The following is a 20,241-nucleotide window of genomic DNA, read 5'->3' on the forward strand; positions in this document are numbered from 1 at the left end:
GAAGTTGCGGCAGGAACTTAAGACAGGAACCTGGAGGCAGGAACTGAAGCAGAGGCTGTGGAGAAACAGCACTTACTGGCTTGATCCCCTTGGCTTGCTCAGCCTTTTTTCTTATACATCCCAGGCAGACCAGCCCAGGCTAGGCCCTCCCACTTCAATCACCAGGCCAGTCTGATGGAGGCGATTCCTCAATTCCTCGGTGAGATTCCCTCTTCCCAGGTGACTCTAGTCTATACCAAGCCTACAAACAAACAAGTCGCATGCCTGTCTCCCCACATCCCACCAACCCCCGGCACCCCGGTAAGCACCCTGCTGGTTCTCCACACAACACCTGCCTTCCCACACGGCATCTTCCTTCTGCTCCGGACCCTTCCCAGGACAGGAGCACAGCAGAACAGTCCTCATAATGCATCCAGATTCCCCTTCCAGCCCCATCTCCAGCCCTCTGCAGTGGCACAGGGCAGGGAAGTGTGTGGCACCTGTGTCTGTGGAGACCTCCTCCACCATTTGAAATCCAGAACTTTCTTTGCATGACCACTTTTGTTTGTCTAAAGTCTTTTCTTAAAGGCGATTTCTTTTAGTTTATGTATATGGGTGCTTTGCCTGCATCTGCGTCTGTGCATCATGTGCGTGCCTGGTGCCTGCGGAAGTCAGAAGAAGTCATAGGATCCCCTGGAATGGGTGTTATGAATGGTTCTTAGGAGACGGGTGAGTGCTGGGTTGTAAATTCCAGTTCTTACAGGAGCAACAAGTGCTCTTAATCACCAAGCCATCTCTCCAGCCCCCAACTCTTCCTCATTTCTGGGTTTGGGGTTTACCCAACCCAGGGCTGAGTTGCCCTGAAGAGCTGAAGAGCAGAGAGGCTTCTCTAAGTAAAATACTGTTGGAAAAAAAAAATGTCCCTCCAAGGGTTCTGATTGGTTAAGCTGGGTCACATGCTGATCTTTGAACCAATCAGAGTGTAGAGTATTTCCCTCTAGAAGTCCATAGCTTCCCAATTAGAGAAATAAAATGACTTTTAAAATATAATTCACAAGTTTCCATCTTTCCACAGCTTGCCCTTAGGAACTTTTCACATGTGTGTGCAGGCACACACACACACACACACACACATCTGCACCCTCACCCATTGATATCTGTCTTACAAGTAAAACTTTACCAGCTGATCTAGTTTCATTTCTGTACCATGACAAAGAACCCTGAAAACAACTTAGGAGGTAAGAGGATTTACTCAGTTTACCATTCTAGATCACAGTCCATCATTATGGGAAAGTCAAGGCAGGGAAGCAATCGGTGTCGTCACATCCACAGCCAAGGGCCGAGAGAAGTGGAAGCATGTTTGCTTGCTTGCTTGTGCTCAGTTACAGTTCTCTACCCTTACCCAGTTCAACTTGCTAGGCTTAGGGAATGGTGCTGCCCACAGTGGGCTTGGATTTCTATTAACTCAATCAAGACAATCCCATACAGACATGCTGACCTGGATAAATCTGAGACTCTCTTCCCAGGTGAATCTAGGCATTATGGAGACGACAGTTCAAGTATCCAGGATACTGTCTGGCACACTTTTTGTGAATCACTGCTTCCAGCCTTTATGCCACACTGAAAATGTTTCCTCTTCTGCGCTCTGACATGCAGGCTCCCATCCTTGCCCCCTGGGCATTCTGTGCCAGGCTGACTGTTCATAGGTGTTAACCTCCCCCAAGGGTGCTGACACAACAGCTCAGAGGCCACAGAAACCTCTGTCATTCTTTCTAATACCTCCGCCCTTCATATTTCCAGTTTGCCTGAAAATGCCTTTTTAAAGACATACTCTAAAGGGAGTAGGATTTTCTGCAATTTTCGGGCCACTCGCCCCAACTCCCCACTGTGCACACAACGCAGTATAAAACTTCAGTTGAATATCAGAGTACACACCCAGCGCCAAGTGTCAGTGTGGAAAGCAAACCCGCCCCCAAAGGTCTTGTCAGTCATCACAACCCCCAGAGTTCTGCGGACGATACATAAGAGGAAGCTCTGGTGTGGGACAAGAAGTGTCAGAGACCGAGGGAGGTCCCTGTCACAGGAGCTGTTTTCTGAGCTACCCAGTCTCTGGCACCTCTTGTCTCAGACCCTTGGAGCCTGGACCGGCGGGGAGTCCTCAGCTGAGCCTGAATCTTTGCCACTGCTCAGAGCACCTCACTATCCCCACTGTGAGTTAAGATGTATCCCCCTTCTTAAAGAAACTTTTTCTGTATTCTGAGGGCTTCTAGAAACATCCGCAGCTGTACCTGGAATGGACCCTGGTTTCTGTCAGCCTAAAATTGCTTCCCTCTTTCCTGGAACACACTTCACAAGGAAACTTCACCCCTCACTACCACCAGGGAGTGAATTTGGTGCCACAGGAATCACGATTGGTTCAAGAATCAGCACGTAACCTGTTCCCAACCCATCAGAGTTCTCTGTGGGACATTTTCCTACTTGAAGTCTCTGCTAACAGGTGAGGCCCTACTGTAGGTGACTGGCAGTCACACAGAAAACAAGCTGTTGCGCGTGAAGGCTGAACATACAGCTTGAGTGCCGGGATACAGCCATTTCTGAAGCCCGGTATCCTAGGGTCTCTGGGATACTTGATTCTATCCATTTCCCCACAGCAACAGGATCCGGAATGAACTCCCGTGTCCCCTTCCAGTGTGAGCTCTTTCCGCCGCCGAAAGCACAGGTGAGGCCCCTTCAGTACTCAGGGTGAGTGGAACCACATCTGCCATCCCCACGCTAAGTTCTCTCCTCCCCGAGGGAGGGGCAGGTGGGCTGGAGAGCTGAGGACCGCTGACTCAATCACTTCTTGCTTTTAATGGCTCTTCATTAATTTCCTCTCCTGAGAGATGGCTTCGCCCTTCACCTCCAGCCTCCATTAGCCACGTAGCGCTTTATCAGCGCGTTTATGAGAAATTAATTGCAGAGGGGGAAACGGCACCGGGCAGCGAGGCCTCTGCGTGGGCACGCTCAGGAGCTGCAGTTTGTGCCCCATCAACACTGGGCCCGCTTAACTGTGGACCTCTGGCAGGTTCTGAGATCGCCTCTGGCTTTTCAGGTAAGGTGGAGAAGGAAGATGACTGGAAGGGCCAGCCACCCTGCACTTAGCTTTCTTTGACAATGCAAGGCAACATGCTTTTGAGACTGCAGCACACCACTGTGGACCCGGTCCACAGCGAGCGAGCCCCACGGCCCAGCTTCCCGGAACACATTTGCGGGTAAGCCAACCTCTGGCCTTGATTCCTTCGCCCAACTTTCCAGCTCCGTTTCCTTTGCTTTTTGGCTTTCTTTCCTCTCCAAGTGCCCCCTCATCTCTGTTGCTGTCCTTCATGCTCTGGTCAGGTTGTGTCCCTACAGAGTACGTTCGGGTTCGGGTCTCAGACTTCCTCCCTCACCTGACCTCAGAGACCCGAACTTAGAGTCCTCAGCACAGTTCTGAGGATCAGAGGCTGCGAGCCTGGGTTCCATAGGCAAATTGTCCATTTGCAAGCATCCCTGTTGAGCTGTGTCATTGATACCCAACTCTCTGTAGCCCCAGGGCCCAGTGCAGCCCGCAAAGGCCCCAGAGGCCCCAGGGGATTGAGAGTGAGTAAGCCTTGCTATGAGCCACAGTTTCTCCACCCAAGTGTCTCCCGAGGCTCTTGTCTGTGCAGCAACTCTTTCCTGAAGGCTTCCAAGGTCTGCATGTATACCCTTGGCCCATCCCTGCCCTCCACTTTCCCACAGACTCGGCTTCTGTGGCCATAGTGGCTCTCTGACTCTGGGGGTAGCCATTTTTTGTTTGTTTGTTTTGTTTTTCTTTTTAAATATTTTTATTAGGTATTTTCCTCATTTACATTTCCAATGCTATCCCAAAAGTCTCCCATTACCCCCCCATTCCCCTATCCACCCACTGGGGGTAACCTTTTAATACTAGTGGCCAATCAAGAAAGTGTCTGTCTTATTGCTCTGGCCTGTGACTGGTTAGGAGGTGGCTTTCAGCTGAGTGGGGAAGGAGGTCTCCCTGCACTGGCAGCCATACTGGGGTCAGAGGTCATTTTTACCAGTACAGAGAAAAGCAGAATGAAGGGGCTTGGGGGATCTGGGTCAGTCAGAGCCCCTGAATACACATATTCCTGAAGCAGGACTAAGCCTGGAACCCTCTACTCACAAGCCACAGCTTGTCCAGTGTGCAGGCACACACATCACAGCTTTCTGTCATCAACAAGCAAGCCAGTCTGCTTTTCCGTAGAGGTGAGAGGCAAGCCTGGCTGGAGGAGAGTGGACAACAAGGATGGAGAGAACTTGTGGGATGAATGGAGGCTGGAGAGAGCATGCAGGGGGTGGAGAGGGAGAGAGAGAGAGAGAGAGAGAGAGAGAGAGAGAGAGAGAGAGAGAGAGAGAGAGAATATGAATGAGAGTATGCTGGGTGGGTGGGGCCGGAAGAGAGCATTCAGGGTGGGTGGGGCCAGAGAGAGAGTGTGTGTGTATGCTGGGTGGGTGGGGCCAGAGACAGCAGTGTTGGTGGGAACAGAATAGTGCATGGAATGGATGAAGGGGCTCAGAGGCTTCTGAGGCACAGGGCCTCTCTGAGCTGAGAAACGTCTGGTGAACAGGAGAGGTCATGGGTGTGTGGGAGAGAAGAGAGGACATGCTGCCCTGACTGTCCCAGCTTCAGCGCTAAGAATCACTGGGTTTCCTGACAGACAACTGCAGGTAGCTGGAATGAGAACCGGACACCACATCCCGGCCCTCCCTGCAGGAACAGGGCATCCCATTAGAGTGTCATATGGGTGCCTAAGACCCTTCTTAGGCATGGTTAAGGTTGGGGAGCCTTAGGATGGCTGGGCTGGGGAGGACACCAAGATTCCCTGATACCCCGTGCTGAGCGGCACCAACACACACCAAGACAGCCGGACCCAAGGGCATAGCTTCTAAGTGCAGCAGCCTGCACCTTACGGAGGCGGCAGAGCAAAGGGGGAGAAGACGCGCGGCACTTGGAGGCTGCACACGCACTGAGAGGTACTTGGCCCACTCAGAAGCCTTTTCTGGCTAGCTGATTCTTCCTCTTTGCCTTCATCTTCAAAGCTCCACTGCTCTTCACCCAGCACTCAGAACCTCAAGGTTTTGGGAAGCGTTAGTGACCATGGCCTGTACATTTGATGATGTCACATCACCAAGGCCGTATCTGGCGAACAGTAAGTGATCCCTGCCCGTTGATTGGCCAAGGCTGGCTGACTGGCACATGGGCCAGCCAATCGTTCCCCACAGGGCCAAGGCTCGAGGAGTGGGAACCGTTTGCTCTCTGGAAGTTCAACCAATGAGTCCAGTGAGATCAGAGATAGAAGGGAAGGATTCTAGAGAGGTCAAGTGGATTTGGCGGCCCTTGAGAGAGAAGAGAGTGGGCCAAAGCGTTGCCCATCAGGCCGCCGTGACCAAACACCCTGAGCCAGGTGAGTTATGGTGGCAAGAAAGTTGTTCACGGTGCATGAATCCTGAAAGACTCAGGTCACAATGGCAGGTTCAGGGTCAAGTGAGGCACTCTCCTTAAAATGATGCTCATAGCCTCATAGCCTCATAGTGGAAGGCAGAGGAGACTAACGGGCCCCTCAGCTTTGTGTAGGGCATCAACTGTGTACAATAGCTTACCCTTGTCATGGACTTGGGGGTGTCTTGGTTAGGGTTTTACGGCTGTGAACAGATACCATGACCAAGGCAAGTCTTATAAAAGACAACATTTAACTGGGGCTGGTTTACAGGTTCAGAGGTTCAGTTCATTATCATCAAGGGGGGAGCGTGGCAGCATCCAGGCAGGCAGAGCTGAGAGTTCTACATCTTCATCTGAAGGCTGCTAGTGGAAGACTGACTTCCAGGCAGTTAGAGTGAGGGCCTTAAGCCCACACCCACAGTGACACACCTACTCTAACAGGGCCACACCTCCTAACAGTGCCACTTCCTGGGCCAAGCATATTCAAACCATGACAGGGGGCAAGCACCTTTACTGCAGGGCCATCTCGCCCGCCTCTGGTTTAATGCTTTAAATCCGTTTTCTCAGTGGCTTGATGCTCTTTAGTTGAAAGAAACACTAGCCTGGGCTTCAGAGGTACACCTTTTTATAAAAGTACAGTGCATTCGGCAGTGCCCCCCTCCCGGCCCTGACCCCCCTCAGCTGTGATCTCTTTAGGCGGTGACACCCNCCCAGACTGTGACCCCCCCCCCCCAGGCTGTGAACCCCACCTCTCCTCCCCATGCACCATCCTCATCCCCTGGTTGGTGTTACATGTACTTCCATGTCACATATGTGTATATGATTTTATAAATCTATCTAAAGTCTAGAAGCCACAACAGAGAAAATGTGGCCCTTGTCTTTCTAAGATGGCTTTCATTCATTCAACATGGTGGCCTCTGGTCACATCCTCTTCTGGCCAATGACAGCCTCAGTATTTTTCATGGCTGTGTGCATACTCCAATTCACCCATCTTTTACTGCTGGGTAGCAAGGTCGGTTCCACTTGTTAGCTGCTGTGAACAGTATCCCAATCTACATGGATATGCGGAGATCTCTCTGTGTTGACTCTTCCCTTCGGGTGAGCATCCAGGAGTGGTAGAACTGGCTCCTGTGGTTGATTGATTGATTTTGAGGCAGGAAAGGTTGGTTTGACTTATAGTGGCAGAGGGGTCAGCCTATGGTCCCATAGCTTCATTGCTTACTGGGAAGGCAGAAAGAAGAGATGACTAGAGAGACTGGAAGGGGCATGGCCCAAGCTGGGACTGGGGCTGCATTGGTAGCCCTTGTGAGGCATGCATGAAGTTTCCCCCTTAGCATCTCATAAACTGGACTTGGTGGTACATGCCTAGGATCCCAGCACTCAGGAATTGGAGGCCAGGAGATCAGGAATTCAAGGTCACCCTTGGTGACAGAGTGAATCAAAGCCAGTTTGGACCACTTTAGACCCTGATGTCTTCAGTGACTCATTTTCTTTGGCTTCCCAAAGTCTCTACCCTGACTGGATGGATATCCTTGTCAGACAGTGAATCCATAGAGAGACTGGTGTGTGGATGATCTTGGAGTCATACAGGACCAAGTTGCTGATCCTTGGCCTTTCCAGGGACAATACCACACTTGAATCACAACAGAAATCTAGTGCAGGCCCTGTGTACAGCCACAAAAAGTCCCAAAGGCCTCTCCACCTCTGCCTGTGCCCTCGCCACCTCTCTCCTCACCTCAGTCCTGAGTCTGACAGCTTTCTGTGTCCTGGACTTCATGCTCTCTAAGCACAGGTTCTGTGGTCTGGGGGCTACTGTCTCCCAGAGCCATAGCTCTCAGCTCAGAGGTGGGCAGCATGGAGTCACTGGGCGTGTGCTGGCAGCTTCTGGGTGGAGTGGCTTCAGAGCTTGTACCTGGGGGCAGAGAGAAAAGGAAGGCACCCTGCAGACTCCTCCGAAATGTTTGCTCTGAAAGCACAGTGGTAGGTTTCTGCTTGTGCATGTACTCCGGGGCTTTGTTCCCAAACTGTCCTATGGGAGACATAACATTCCCCAACACATGGATTGATTGATTGATTGATTGACTGATGTGTCTCTGTGTCTGTGTCTCTGTCTGTGTGTCTCTGTCTCTGTGTGTCTGTGTGTAGAAGTCAGAGGACAACAGGTGGGAGTTGGCTTTCTCCTTCCACCATGAGGGTCCTGGGCCATCAGACTCGGCAGCAAGTGTGTACACTCGCTGAGCCATCTCGATGGCCCAGGAAGACTTAAATACTATATCACACACCTCTGTTCACACCTCGCATGTCTCCCAGTTCATTTCAAATAAGATGGAGACATTTTGCACATGCCTTCAGGCTCTGAAAGGGCCTGGTGGGTACCCACCAAGGCTTTAGGCTCCTGGGTCCCTCTTGTTTCCCAGACTCCTGCCCTGTGCTTCTCCCCTCGGGTCTTGGCACCTGCCATTTTTACACTTGCAACCCTCCCCCCGGATTTGTTGGCAGGTCCCTGTTGGCTCCTTATTTTAGTTCTCTTACAGAGCTTCCTTGATGGCAGGGCTCATAATTTTCTCTCTGGGAGCAGCCATGATGGCTCCCCAAAAGGTTCCTTGCCTGGGCCTGGTGACTGTGACCCATGACACCCATGGCCTGGTGACTGTGACCCACGACACCCGTAGTGGCCTGGTGACTGTGACCCATGATACCTGTGGTGGCCTGATGACTGTGACCCATGACACCCACGATGGCCTGGTGACTGTGACCCATGACATCTGTGGTGGCCTGGTGACTGTGATCCACGACACCCGTAGTGGCCTGGTGACTGTGACCCACGACACCCGTAGTGGCCTGGTGACTGACCCACGACACCCGTAGTGGCCTGGTGACTGTGACCCATGACACCCACGATGGCCTGGTGACTGTGACCCATGACACCCATGGCCTGGTGACTGTGACCCATGACACCCATGGCCTGGTGACTGTGACCCANATGGCCTGGTGACTGTGACCCATGACACCCATGGCCTGGTGACTGTGACCCATGACACCCATGGCCTGGTGACTGTGACCCACGACACCCATGGCCTGGTGACTGTGACCCACGACACCCGTAGTGGCCTGATGACTGTGACCCATGACACCTGTGTGGCCTGATGACTGTGACCCACGACACCCATGGTGGCCTGATGACTGTGACCCACGACACCCATGGTGGCCTGGTGACTGTGACCTGTGGCCCATTATCACTGTGTAAACCATACAGCACTTCACCATCTACCTTACATCGTATCTACCTTACATCCAGACACCCTGGTCTCTCCATGCTAATTCTAACTACCCATATGTAGGACTAAGTGTGATCTTACTCCAAGTCTGAAAAGCCTCTGCTTCCTTCAAATCCTGAGCAAAGCCCCTCTGTGGCTCTTCATTACCTTGGTGTCTATACCTGCCTCCTCCCTGCAGCCTGGAGCGATACGCTGGCTTTTGGTCCACTCACTGAGCTCCAGACCCTTGTGTCCTTACACCAGGCTACTGCCTTGATGCTTGAAGCCAGGATGAATGAATGAGGTCGGGGCACACACAGACACCCGTGCCCAGGCTCACCTGTGTCTCCCTTTTTCGGCTCTTCACTGTCTCCAGACTCCATGACTTCACCCTTTGACCTAAGGTGGATGGTCATCTTGTTGCTGTTACCAATGGTGGCGTCCTCTAGCATGCAGGATTTGATGTGGACTGTCTGGACTGTGTCTCCCTCGGGGTGAGGGCCTGGCTCAGATGTTTGCATGTTGAATGAAGCTCCTGGGTCAGCAGTGGTGGTTGGCACTTCTAGTAAAGCAAAGAGAGAAGCCGAGAGAAGCGGGCAGTTTGCAGAGGGACCTGGCATGTGCACCCAACCTGGGGGTCCCATCCTCACGACTCATTCTCACCAGTAACCTTGCAGATCTGGCACATAGACGTTGCCTGGACACCCTACCTCGTGTCCTGGAACGTGTCCCCACTGGACTGAAGACTAACACCATCGCCCACACCCTGCCCTGAGCTTAGCAAAACCACTCTGATCTCACCATCTTCTTCCGGACCTCTGGAGCCTTCCATCTTCTCTGTGGCCAGTTCCCAGGTGGCAGATGAAGGACATGCTGTACGACTATGGTCCCTACCTTTTCATGCAGTTCTACTATGGTCCATACCTTTTCATGCAGTCCTATTATGGTCTATACCTTTTCATGCAGTCCTACTATGGTCCATACCTTTTCTCTCCCAGCCCCAGCCTCACCTCAGTGTCCCCTGAACCCTGCTGTCTCCTCTTCACTTTCACCCTCAAAAGTCAGGAAATGCCCATACACGGCGTTCCCTTAAGAAACTGTCACGGAAGGCGACAGCAGAGCCCTGGTTGTCTGTCCCGCTGCTACACTCTGACTCGCTGACCAATTCCTCTCTGCAGACACTTCTCCCTGGCTCTGTTAGTCCCCCTGAAACCTCCGATCATCTAAGAATCTACAGTTGCTGGCAGGCCTCTGGCAGGGTCCTTGAGTCACTGTGTCATCGGGACACGGTTATAACAATTCGCTACTGGTTTCCTTCTCCGTTTCCTTAGGTCACCATCCAGGCCTCCTCCACCCCTGTGACCCGGCTTCCTCCCACTCAGCCTCCTTCCTATTTGTAGGTGCTGACTGACTGCATGTGGGTGCTGGGAGCCTGGGGACCCTGAATGCCAGATCTAAAACCTCGGTGCTATTCAGCAATACCTCTCAAGGCAGAAATGGGTTTTGCTCTGGCAAAAACTCAGGCTTCCGGGTTCTTTCTAAATATTGTGGGGTGGCGGAGGCCACCATACCTGGGGGGCTGTCAGAAAAGCTATAAGAGGGGTGCTCCCCTGCATCCCCCACGAGGCTCATCTCATTGTGGTGGCCAAGCTGCACTTGTTGGAGCAAGGACTTGTTCATGTAGATGTACTGAGCTCCGTGGGCACCAGGGGTCATGTCCTGAGCAGAGGCGTCCCCCGGCAAGGGTAGAGGGTGAGAGGTCCTGGGACCTGGGAGGGAAGGAGATTAAAGATTTGCTAGAGACTCCAGATCGCTCTGTTCACAGGCTCAGCACCTGAAGCGGCTGGAGTTGGGCAATCTGCATTCTCAGTGGGGCCCAAGGTACTGTTGGGACACCTGCCTGCTGGCTCTCCTCAACCTTTGACCCCATCAAAGGAAAGGCCCCCAAGGGAGAATATATCCATCAACCCTCTTGAGAAGGGTCCTGGCCGTGTTTATTTCTCAGGTGCTCAGTTTTTAGTCTTACTCTTATGATTTTCAAATTAAAGGAACACAGAAACTTTCAAACACATTTGAATCTGAAAGATGTCGAGCCCTTTAACACTCCTAAGCAAAATAGCCAGACAGGAAGGAGGGCCATAAAAACCAGGGGAGTCAGATGGGGCAACGGGCCTACAGTGGAACAGATTTCTTCTGAGGGCATGGAGAGACTCTGCGTTGGCACGGATGATGCTCTTGTGCATGGCTGACAGGGACACCCTCTAAGCCATATGCGAATTACAGAGGAAACACCCCCTGGACAGCACCGACTTGCATCAAAACCAGGATGCTGAGGCTGGGGGTTGGCTGGGAATGGTAAGAGCATTGCCCTGCAAACATAGGACCTGGGGTTGGATCCCAGCACCCGTGTAAAAGTCAGGCCTGGATGCGTGCACCTGCACCACAAGTGCTGAAGGACACTGAGACAGGTTCACTGGGACTTCCTGTCTGCAGGTCTTGCTCCAGGTTCCGTGAGAGACCCTGTCTGGATGGGATGTGACAGAACAGGACACCTGACATCAGCTTCTGCTTCTGAGTAGGCTCCAGTAAACACATGCACACAGTCACACAAACATACACATACACGCACGTACAAAGACACAAACTCACACACACAAACACACATACATGCACACACAAACACACTCATACACAAAGTCACACAAACACACACATTTATGTAGGTAGATAGGTAGGTAGGTAGGTAGGTAGATAGATAGATACATAGATAAGAAGCCACTGAGTGTAAGATGACCCCAACTTTTCATGACACAATTTGAGAGACGGGAATGTGTTCAGAGCAGAGAACTGCAGTAACCGTCTCACTGTGTCCTGCTGAGAGAGAGAGGGAACCGAATTATTCTCATACAAAAGGTTTTGATCTCATTGGCAAGGAGCAAGGTTAGTAAGAGTGCAGGTGGGTGTGGTCCTTGGGTCTCACTCTGAGAAAGGCCGTGCCTAAGGCATGCCTGAGGAGGTGAGGCAGTTGCTCTCTCCTTGGAGGACCAGGTCCCCTCTCAGTCCCCCTCAGCCAGGACCCTGCTCTTACCTGGCTCACCACAGGCTTTTACTATGACATTCCTGTGACCAATCTGGATGTTCTTTGAATTGGCAATGGAGATGTGGCTGTTGGCTCCTTGTTGGCAGATCATGTTGATCGGATTGTGCTGACAAATAACCGCAGGGGACCCTTGTGTGACTCCAGAATGAGCTAGAGAATAATATTCCATTGAGTTCTTTGTCTTGAAGACGTAGGAGGCGTCTCTTATCAACAGCACTGAACTTCCCTGGGAGCTTGCTGACACATGAGCCCAGACCCCATCCTGGGGGCCTGAGAAAGAGGGTACAAGGAAAGATTCAGGAGCTGCCTGCAGCTGGCCACAGCTTTCCATCCTCGTGTATGATGGACACAGCCGGAGTCTCTCCTGAAATCCCTGTAGCAGGCGCTCTACCTGTGTGTCCTAGCCACAGTGTCTCCCTGGGGAGATGGTGGAAACTCCCACTCTCTCCCTACCCTGCCCCTGTTGCCAGAGCCCCAGGCTTTTCTCACTTCAGCAATGGCTATAAAATGCCCCATATGGTTGGTTGGCCTCTAATGACATTATTGAAGATTTAAGATATGACCTTTTGTTTAAAAGCTGCCTTCCACACTGTCACTTCATCCAAAAGCTGAGGAGAGAGAGAGAGGGAGAGAGAGAGAGAGAGAGAGAGAGAGAGAGAGAGAATAGCTCACACCAGCCAAGCCCAGAGCCTGTACCACATGCCACAGGGCCACATGCCTGCTCCAAATGGAGACGTGTGCACCTCTGTGAACTCCTTTCCCCATAAATTAAAGCAGCCCAGCATGGGGACAGACATCTGTCATCCCCATATTTGGGAGGTGGAAGTAGGAAGACCAGGAGTTCAAGGTCATCTCAGCTACACGAGATTATCTAGAAAGAAAGAAAGAAAGAAAGAAAGAAAGAAAGAAAGAAAGAAAGAAAGAAAGAAAGAAAGGAAGGAAGGAAGGAAGGAAGGAAGGAAGGAAGGAAGNGAAAGAAAGAAAGAAAGAAAGAAAGAAAGAAAGGAAGGAAGGAAGGAAGGAAGGAAGGAAGGAAGGAAGGAAGGGAGAGAGAGAGAGAGAAAGAAAGAAAGAAAGGAAGAAAGAAAAAGAAAGGAAGGAAGGAAGGAAGGAAGGAAGGAAGGAAGAACAACAACAGAAAGAAAAGAAAGAAGGAAGAAAGAAAAAGAAAGAAAAAAAGAACAACAACAGAAAGAAAGGAAAGAAAGAAGGAAGAAAGAAAGAAAGAAAGAAAGAAAGCTAACAAAATTTCTAACCATGTTTCTGTAACAATGAGCTTTCTTGGGATGAAACAGTTTAGAGATGCATTTTTTAAATGTTCATTTATTTTACTGGCTTTAAAAGATATTTTTCCAGGTGTAGTGGTGCTTTAATCCCAGAATTTAATAGGCAGAAGCAAGAAGATCTCTGTGGGTTCAAGACCAGCTTGGTCTACATGGTGCGTTCTAGGACAGCCAGGGCTACATGGTAAGACTGTTTCACAAAAAAAGAAAAAAGGAAAGAAAGAAAAAGAAAAAATACATTTAAAAAGAACATTGGGGTGGGGGGGGTTCCTGAGAGCACCAGGGCTCAGAGCCTGATACTGCTACCCCACAGATCTCGGCATCTTCAGGCTTCTATACAAGTCCAGCCCAGCCCTCTCCTTAAACAATCTTATTTACTTGTTTTCAATTTGGGTTTTGTGGGGAGTTAGTTTTGTGGTTTAGGATAGCTTTGAACTCGAAGCCTCTTCTCCCTCTGCCTCCTAAATGCTGGCATAAGAGCCCGGCACTGTCCTGTCTTGCCTGCCTTCAAGTGACTAAAACCCCCAAGTTGGACACAGTGTTCCCAGAGAGTCATTATTAAATCCAGGCTGAGCCCTGTGTCCAGGCTGACCAATTCCAGTGTGTTCCTCCCTCCAGACTTTCTGCATCTCAGCCCTCAGAAGCCTCCAGAACCCTCTCTGTTGGACCCCAGGATCCTCTTTCCTCAGAGATGGCTAGAAGAAACCTCCTATGTGCAAATGTAAATTTTATTTGCCAGATGTAATAAGGAGGAGACTTGTAGGCTCACTGCTGAATAAGCTCACCCTTTCTAGTTCTTTCTGAACTCTGGCTGGCTGGTTCAACTCAGATGTTCTGAATTTTGCAAAACTCCTCTCCAAGCTGACTGATTCGGTCTGGCTTCTCTCACTGAACTGCTCTGCTTTGCCTCAAACAACTGGCAATTTGTTCTAATCCCCTGGCTCCTTCTCCTTCTCTGGCTTCAGCCGCCTCTGCTGACCTGCACTGCACCGCATGGACTCAGGAGGAACTCAGCTCCTCTGCCCTGTGCTCACCGCACTGACTCCCAACTGACTCAACCCCCAGCTCACCGACTGCATCCTCTCCCCCTGTGCTGCTCTTAGATAGATTTTTCTCTCAAATGTTGGGCGTATTCTATCTCTGGCTCAGTCTGTCAAATCTTTCTCTGATTTGTCACTTCGTCTGCCCCTCAATTAGACATCACTTTCAGACATGGCTGTGTCCTACAGACTAACCTTACCTGCATTGTTTGGGATTAAAGATATGTACTAAGGGCGTGTCTGCATTCCAGCCAAACCACACAGACCTAGAAGGTCTTTGGTCGTGATCCCTTGTCAAAGCAGCTAGGTTTCTGGATTAAAATTCCTCTACATATAATGTTTTGTTGGATTCCACGGACTTCATTAAAGATACCGATGGGTCACCTTCCTCCAATAGCTGGAGACCCTAGGGGCACTGTGAATGAGGCAAGCAGGCCCTTACCAGCCAAGACCAGCAGTTGGTTGGCTCTCCCTCCTTGATCCTGGCAGCAACCCTCCCTCCTGGAACACCTCTCTAAAGGGTATTGTGGAGACGTGGTTGTCTGGGTAGAGCACTGGCTGCTCTTCTAGAGGATCCAGGACTCAGCACCTTCATGGTGGCTCACAGCTATCTATAACTCCAATTCAACCAGAAGATCAATCCCCTCTTCTAGCCTCTGCAGGCACTGCATGCATGTGGTGCACATACATGCAGGCAATGCGTTCATACACATAAAATAAAATAAAATTAAAAAATAAAATAAAATAAAATACATAAATTGAAAAGAAAATCCAAACAGACAAACATCTGGCCCTACACCATCTAATCCTTATCCTTGATTTGTTTTTCAACCTTACCCTAAGTGATCTAATCTTGATCCTCGACCTTCCTGACCTGAAACCTGACCTTCCCAACCTGACCCTTGATCCCTGACCTCCCCACACTGACTTTGCCCTGTCATACCTATGTCTTGGCCTTCCTGGCGTGAGTGGTAGATCTTCCACATCTGTCCGTCATAGCTCAGAAGGTGCTTATTTCTCATGGAATACAGGAGTGGGTTCACTTCTTTGGCTGTCGTCATTCCCAGAGCCTTGGCGATGGGCAGGGCCCTGTGAGGCCCATTGGCTTCCAGGAATCTTAATATTCTTTCATCTGCAAGATGGGAGGCAGGCGCTTAGTGGGAAGAGGGTCCTGGGCTTGCTTCTGCCCACCATCTATTGGCTATGGCCTGGGACATTTAGGAAGCCCAGGGACAAGGTGATCTGGTGGCATTGGTTACAGTGGTCATCTGGAGACCAGGCAAATGAAGCTCTCACCCTAGAAGCTGGCTCAGACTGGCACAAGGGTGTCAGAGCCCATATCTTGCCATTTAGAGCCTCTCTTCTAACAGTGAGTCTGGCCTCTGATACTCCTGTGGAGCTTCAGCGGTCTGGGGAGGCCCATGGGGTGCACTGAGCTGCAGACCAGGGCCCCCTGAAGCTGCACCTACATCTCTTTAGGGTCTTGAGTCTGGAAGAAGGATGTGTCTGTTGGAGATGGGAGACACCCTGCTCCACTAAACATGGGGAATAATTTCTCAGGGGAGCTGGGGGCAGCACATTAGGCTGGGACCCAGGACCTCCTGTCTGTTTGGGTCACAGATGCTGTCTGCTGAAGGTTGAGGTCCCAAGGCTGCTTCCTTTCCTGTCTCTATCTGAAGGCTGAATGAAGGCAAGGTGGCCCTGGGGACCGCATCAGCGCTTGGAACTGTGGGTCCTTTCTTCTTGATAGCTCTCAAAGTCACCTGAAGGCTCTGAGTGAATCCTTACCCGTCAACCCCCACTATCCGTGTAACTATTGCCTGCAACGTGTCTTCACTACTGCTAATGTCTATTGCACACCTACTATGTATAAGCCCTAGGCTTCACATTTGGCTCCATTGGCCAGAAGAAATCAAGAGACAGAGAGGGAATGGCCAAGCTCAGATATGAAGCCAAGCCTCGTAGCTCTTAATGTGTGTGTGTGGGGGGGAAGGGGAGTTGGGGGGCGGTCTGCTCTGCCTACATGACAGCTTACCAAGGCTAGGCTGGGCACTGGAGTCCTCAGGGATTGCAGGAGCCCCATCTCCGGAAGCAGCCCCGCCTATGCGCCATGTTGCAGGGTCTGGGGAGGACACCCTGTCCTCCTTCTTCAGGCGGTAAAGGACTTGATTGAGGGTTTTCTTGGGCACTTGGCACTTCTTCACCAGCTGGCCAATCTTCACAGGGCCGCCGTCATCACTCAACACCTGCAGGATCTTTTGCTCCAGATTGTCTTGGGGAGGAACCCAGAGAAGAGCTGAGTTAAGCCTAGTCCCCAGAGCAGAGAAGGCACCCGTGACCTGGGCCAAGCAGACAGGAAGGACGACACCACCCAGAGGCAAGGGTGTCAGTCAGGTGGCCCCTTGCCCTACAACTAGATGTCTGGGTGGCCAAATGGTAAAGTAGTATACAGCCTGCCCTGTGTACTACATGGAACCCAAACAGGTAGGAACCCCCAGCTCTTTGACATTGGAACAAAAGGGAGAGGCAGGAAGCCAAGTCTGGCCCTGAAGTCCCTATTTGGTATCTTGATCGTCTCTCAGCCTGGGATGGGTGTTTCCAGCCCTGGAGCCCAGCAGATAAGAAAAATGGGTCTCTCCTCCCTTGCCTGATAGAGCAGGAGTCCTGAAAACCCAGCTCAGCTCTTTACCCCAGCCTCAATGTTGTCTTCCAGATGCCTGCCTGCCAACTCCAGAAGGCTTCCTCCCAGAGCCCTCCACCCCTGCTAACTACCCAGCCTCCTCCGTGTCTGACCCTGAGGACCCCCCAAGTTCCACCTCATGCTCCTTTCAGCACGTCTGTCTGCTTATCCGTGAGTCTGCCTCTACCTTTCTTCCTTTCCTCTTGTGACAAAGTCTAGCTCAGGCTAGCCTGGAACTCAAAGCAATCCTCCTGCTTCAGCCCCAGCCCCACCCCAGGGTGGGAGTGGGGGTGGGGGAGGAGGAGGGTGTTGGGGGGGGGATTGTAGCACTGAGTATCTATTCCTGGCTTGGTTTTGCCTTGCCTTGCAAAGCCTTTGCTGGGGAGTGTGCCCTGTAGTGGGCTTTCCTTCATTCCCTTCTCCCACTGGCCCCCTAGGGACACACAAGGCAGGCTAAGCCTTCTCCAAAGGGTGAACTTGAAGGACTGGTTGCAGAGTCTGAAAGTGGGACTTGGGAAGCAGAAGGCTGCAGGTGACAGGCTGGAAAGGTTAGCAGTGAAAGGAAACCACAGGAACCAGGTGACCTTAGTTCCTGGTCTTTGCTTGGCTCTGAACCGGCCACCTGGCTTGGCTCCTCCCTGATAGCGTTTGAGCAACCACTTCTAGTATGTTGAAATAAGAAATGATTTTTAGCTGGGCAGTGGTGGCGCATGCCTTTAATTCCAGCACTCAGGAGGCAGAGGCAGGCGGATTTCTGAGTTCGAGGCCAGCCTGGTCTTCAGAGTGATTTCCAAGACAGCCAGGGCTACACAGAGAAACCCTGTCTCGAAAAAACCAAACCAAACAAACAAGCAAACAAACAAAAAACAAAAATGAAGTGCTTTTCAAAAGATGAAGAAGAAAAGCAGTGAACTAAATCCTGCCCACAGCATCGCAGCCTCACACAGCCCTGCACCCCGCAGCCTCCCATAGCCCAGAAGCCCCTAGACAGGGTATGTAGTCGCAGCAAGGATTCCACTAGGGCAGGAGAAGAGCTTGACTGTAAAAATCAAAGTCACATCTTCGTATCAAAGCAAAGTCCTCTCTCGAAATGACAGTTTGGAGCCCGAGGGCTGGCACAGGCCTTGGTGACCTCATCTATGAGGTAAGGTGACATGAAGGATCTGGGGCACAGGATCCTTGAAGCAAGCTGACTTCCCTGTGGTGACCTCAGAATCCTGTTGCTGTCTGGGCCAAGGAAAGAGCTAGGAGCCTTAGAAACCTCAGCTGGGACCCAAGCGAGGTGAAGGAAGAGGTTCAGCTTTCAGCTTACCTCCTGTGCTCAAGTCAACAGGAGCTTCTGCCATGCTCACAGCAGCCTTGGGGCGCCTTTAGGGCAGGGGGTGGCAGATTCTGGCACTGTGGTCAGGCCCGGGGCTCTGAATCCACAGGCAAGAATGGTTGCTTGGACCTGCAGACAGACACCAGCTGCTACCATCCCGGAAACAAATACCCATCTGGCCCCATCCCCTCCCCGCCCTCCAGCTTTTCGAAGAAAGAGAAAATGAAACTTTGGTGTGCCCCCCCCGCCCCCCCCCTCCAGCTTTTCGAAGAAAGAGAAAATGAAACTTTGGTGTGGTTCTTGAAAGAAAGGATGTCGAAATCGAAATCGGGGTGGGTGAGCAAGCTGTGTGACAGAGAAGAGAGGAGTCTTGGCCTCTGGAACTACCCACCTGGTCTCCCACGGGGAGAATACTATCTGAAGAGAACTCTGTGAAAGCCCTGTGAGGAGGAAGATAGCAATCTAGGAAAAGGCACCTACTGTGCCTCCCCCAGGTGCCCACAGGCAGGTGTAGTACCGTCTACTCACGTACCTTCCAGAAAAAAGAGCTCCTCTTCTCACTTTCATACATTCTCAGTGATCCGTGAACAGCTCAGACACTTCTCTGTTCCATATTACCTAAGAGGGGATCGAGGCTCACAGAGATGGCCTTGTGTCCACCACTCAGCCCACAATAATCCCAGAATCTGGGTCCCAGCTACAGGGCGGAGGTGGGGTGAGTGCAGAGGCCGTGATCTTGGGACCTCTGTATCTGTCTGGTGTGCAGGTCACTGGTGCACAGGGCAAGACAGGAGCAGTCATTGGAGACTAGAAGGAGGTGATGTGCCTGGAGGATGTCTGCCAAGCAAGCAAGAGGTGGCAGGTCCCCAGTCAGCTTCACCTTACAGAACCTGAAAGGGTCACTGGACAGGCCATGACCAGGCCAGGTCCACACAGCTTAGGATGGGCCTGTGCATGGGAAAATATTAACATTTCCAAGTGATTTTTATGACTTCCAGGGAGGAAAAACAGTGCCTGCAGAGCCAGCCAAGGAAAACAGAAACTGCACTGCCTGTTGCCACCCAAAATAAATAAAGTCGCTTTTAAATGAACTCTCAGCTGGCCCCTTTGAGGGACACTGCCCAGGTTCCCTAGAGGCGCCATTTGGAAACCGACCACTAGGTGGCGCCTGCTCACCAACCGCCTCTTGCCACGGGGGTCTTGCTTGGTTCCTAACCAAGGTGGCTCCAGACTTAGCAGGGCTTCAGGACATGCCCTCCTCACTTCTTTCTTCAGCATTTTCCCCTCCCCTTCCCTTGCCTTCCTTACATTAGCTGACCTGCCTGGAAGGTGTCAGAGCCTCCTAGGTCAGTTCTTCTCAGCCATCCTAACTCTGCACGTTGTTGTGATCCACACCATAGAAATGATTTTCATCAACACTTTGTAACCATAATTTTGCTACTGTTATGAAACATAATGTAAAGATCTGTGCTTTCCAATGGTCTTAGGTGGCCCCTGTGAAAATGCCACTTGACTCCTCCAGAGTACTCTATACATAATAAAGAAATGTTAAAAAAAAGAAATAAAAGATTTATTTATTTATTTTTTGTATGAGTGCTCTATCTGCATGTACCATGTATACCAGAAGAGGGCATCAGATCTCATTACAGATGGTTGTGAGCCGCCATGTGGTTGCTGGGAATTGAACTCAGGACCTCTGGAAGAGTAGTCAGTGCTCTTAACCACTAAGCTATCTCTCCAGCTCCAATAAATGAATTCTTTAAAAAAAAAAAATGAAAAGGAAATCTTTTTTAAAAAGAAAAAAGAAAAGAAAAAATTCCAAACTAATTGTCAACATTGGTCCTACCGTCGATTAGATGGCACAGGTGTGCCTTTTTGTTGTTGTTATTGTTGCTGCTCTTGTTTGCAACAGTTGGCAGACACCCCAGACTTGGTGCTGTCGGTCAACCCAGGTTCTTTTTTTATCCTGTTGTTCTGCCATTTGTAGCCTGTATATGGGTTTGCCTTAAGTTTTTGAATGGTTGCTGGAATTCTACCTATCTTGTGTGCACTCCTTCTTAGAAGAGGGAGTAAGGCACAGG

The 20,241-nt window shown here is 51.0% G+C and overlaps 1 protein-coding gene and 1 long non-coding RNA gene across 8 annotated transcripts in view; one reads left to right on the top strand and one right to left on the bottom strand.

Moving 5' to 3' along the window:
• The window catches only part of Zbp1 (Z-DNA binding protein 1), a 39,941-nt gene that overhangs the window by 15,951 nt on the left and 3,749 nt on the right, over nt 1-20,241 (bottom strand). For 2 of the 5 annotated variants that reach the window (XM_029468696.1, XM_029468698.1), the window contains exons 2-9: nt 18,693-18,778; nt 18,152-18,289; nt 16,195-16,431; nt 15,103-15,291; nt 11,825-11,986; nt 10,308-10,505; nt 9,077-9,298; nt 6,248-7,391 (exon numbers count right to left, since the gene is read on the bottom strand). In XM_029468696.1, the coding sequence (XP_029324556.1) occupies nt 7,216-7,391; nt 9,077-9,298; nt 10,308-10,505; nt 11,825-11,986; nt 15,103-15,291; nt 16,195-16,431; nt 18,152-18,185 (1,218 nt within the window). In that variant the 5' untranslated portion in view covers nt 18,186-18,289; nt 18,693-18,778 and the 3' untranslated portion in view covers nt 6,248-7,215. Of the gene's footprint in view, nt 1-6,087; nt 7,392-9,076; nt 9,299-10,307; nt 10,506-11,824; nt 11,987-13,135; nt 13,310-15,102; nt 15,292-16,194; nt 16,432-18,151; nt 18,345-18,692; nt 18,779-20,241 lie in introns of those variants that run through there. The other 3 variants (XM_021151641.1, XM_021151648.1, XM_021151656.1) reach the window with 3 other exon arrangements.
• On the top strand, nt 4,644-19,669 carry LOC110285475. 3 transcript variants are annotated; one of them, XR_002377060.2, is made up of 3 exons: nt 4,644-4,707; nt 16,873-17,010; nt 19,159-19,669. It is a non-coding gene; the product is annotated as an uncharacterized LOC110285475 (long non-coding RNA). The 3 variants fall into 3 exon arrangements; XR_002377061.2 differs by lacking the exon at nt 4,644-4,707 and adding an exon at nt 5,324-5,444; XR_003834764.1 differs by lacking the exon at nt 4,644-4,707 and adding an exon at nt 16,487-16,643.

The sequence above is a fragment of the Mus caroli genome, chromosome 2 (assembly GCF_900094665.2).
Source record: "Mus caroli chromosome 2, CAROLI_EIJ_v1.1, whole genome shotgun sequence".
In the NCBI taxonomy this organism is placed as follows: Eukaryota; Metazoa; Chordata; class Mammalia; order Rodentia; family Muridae; genus Mus; species Mus caroli.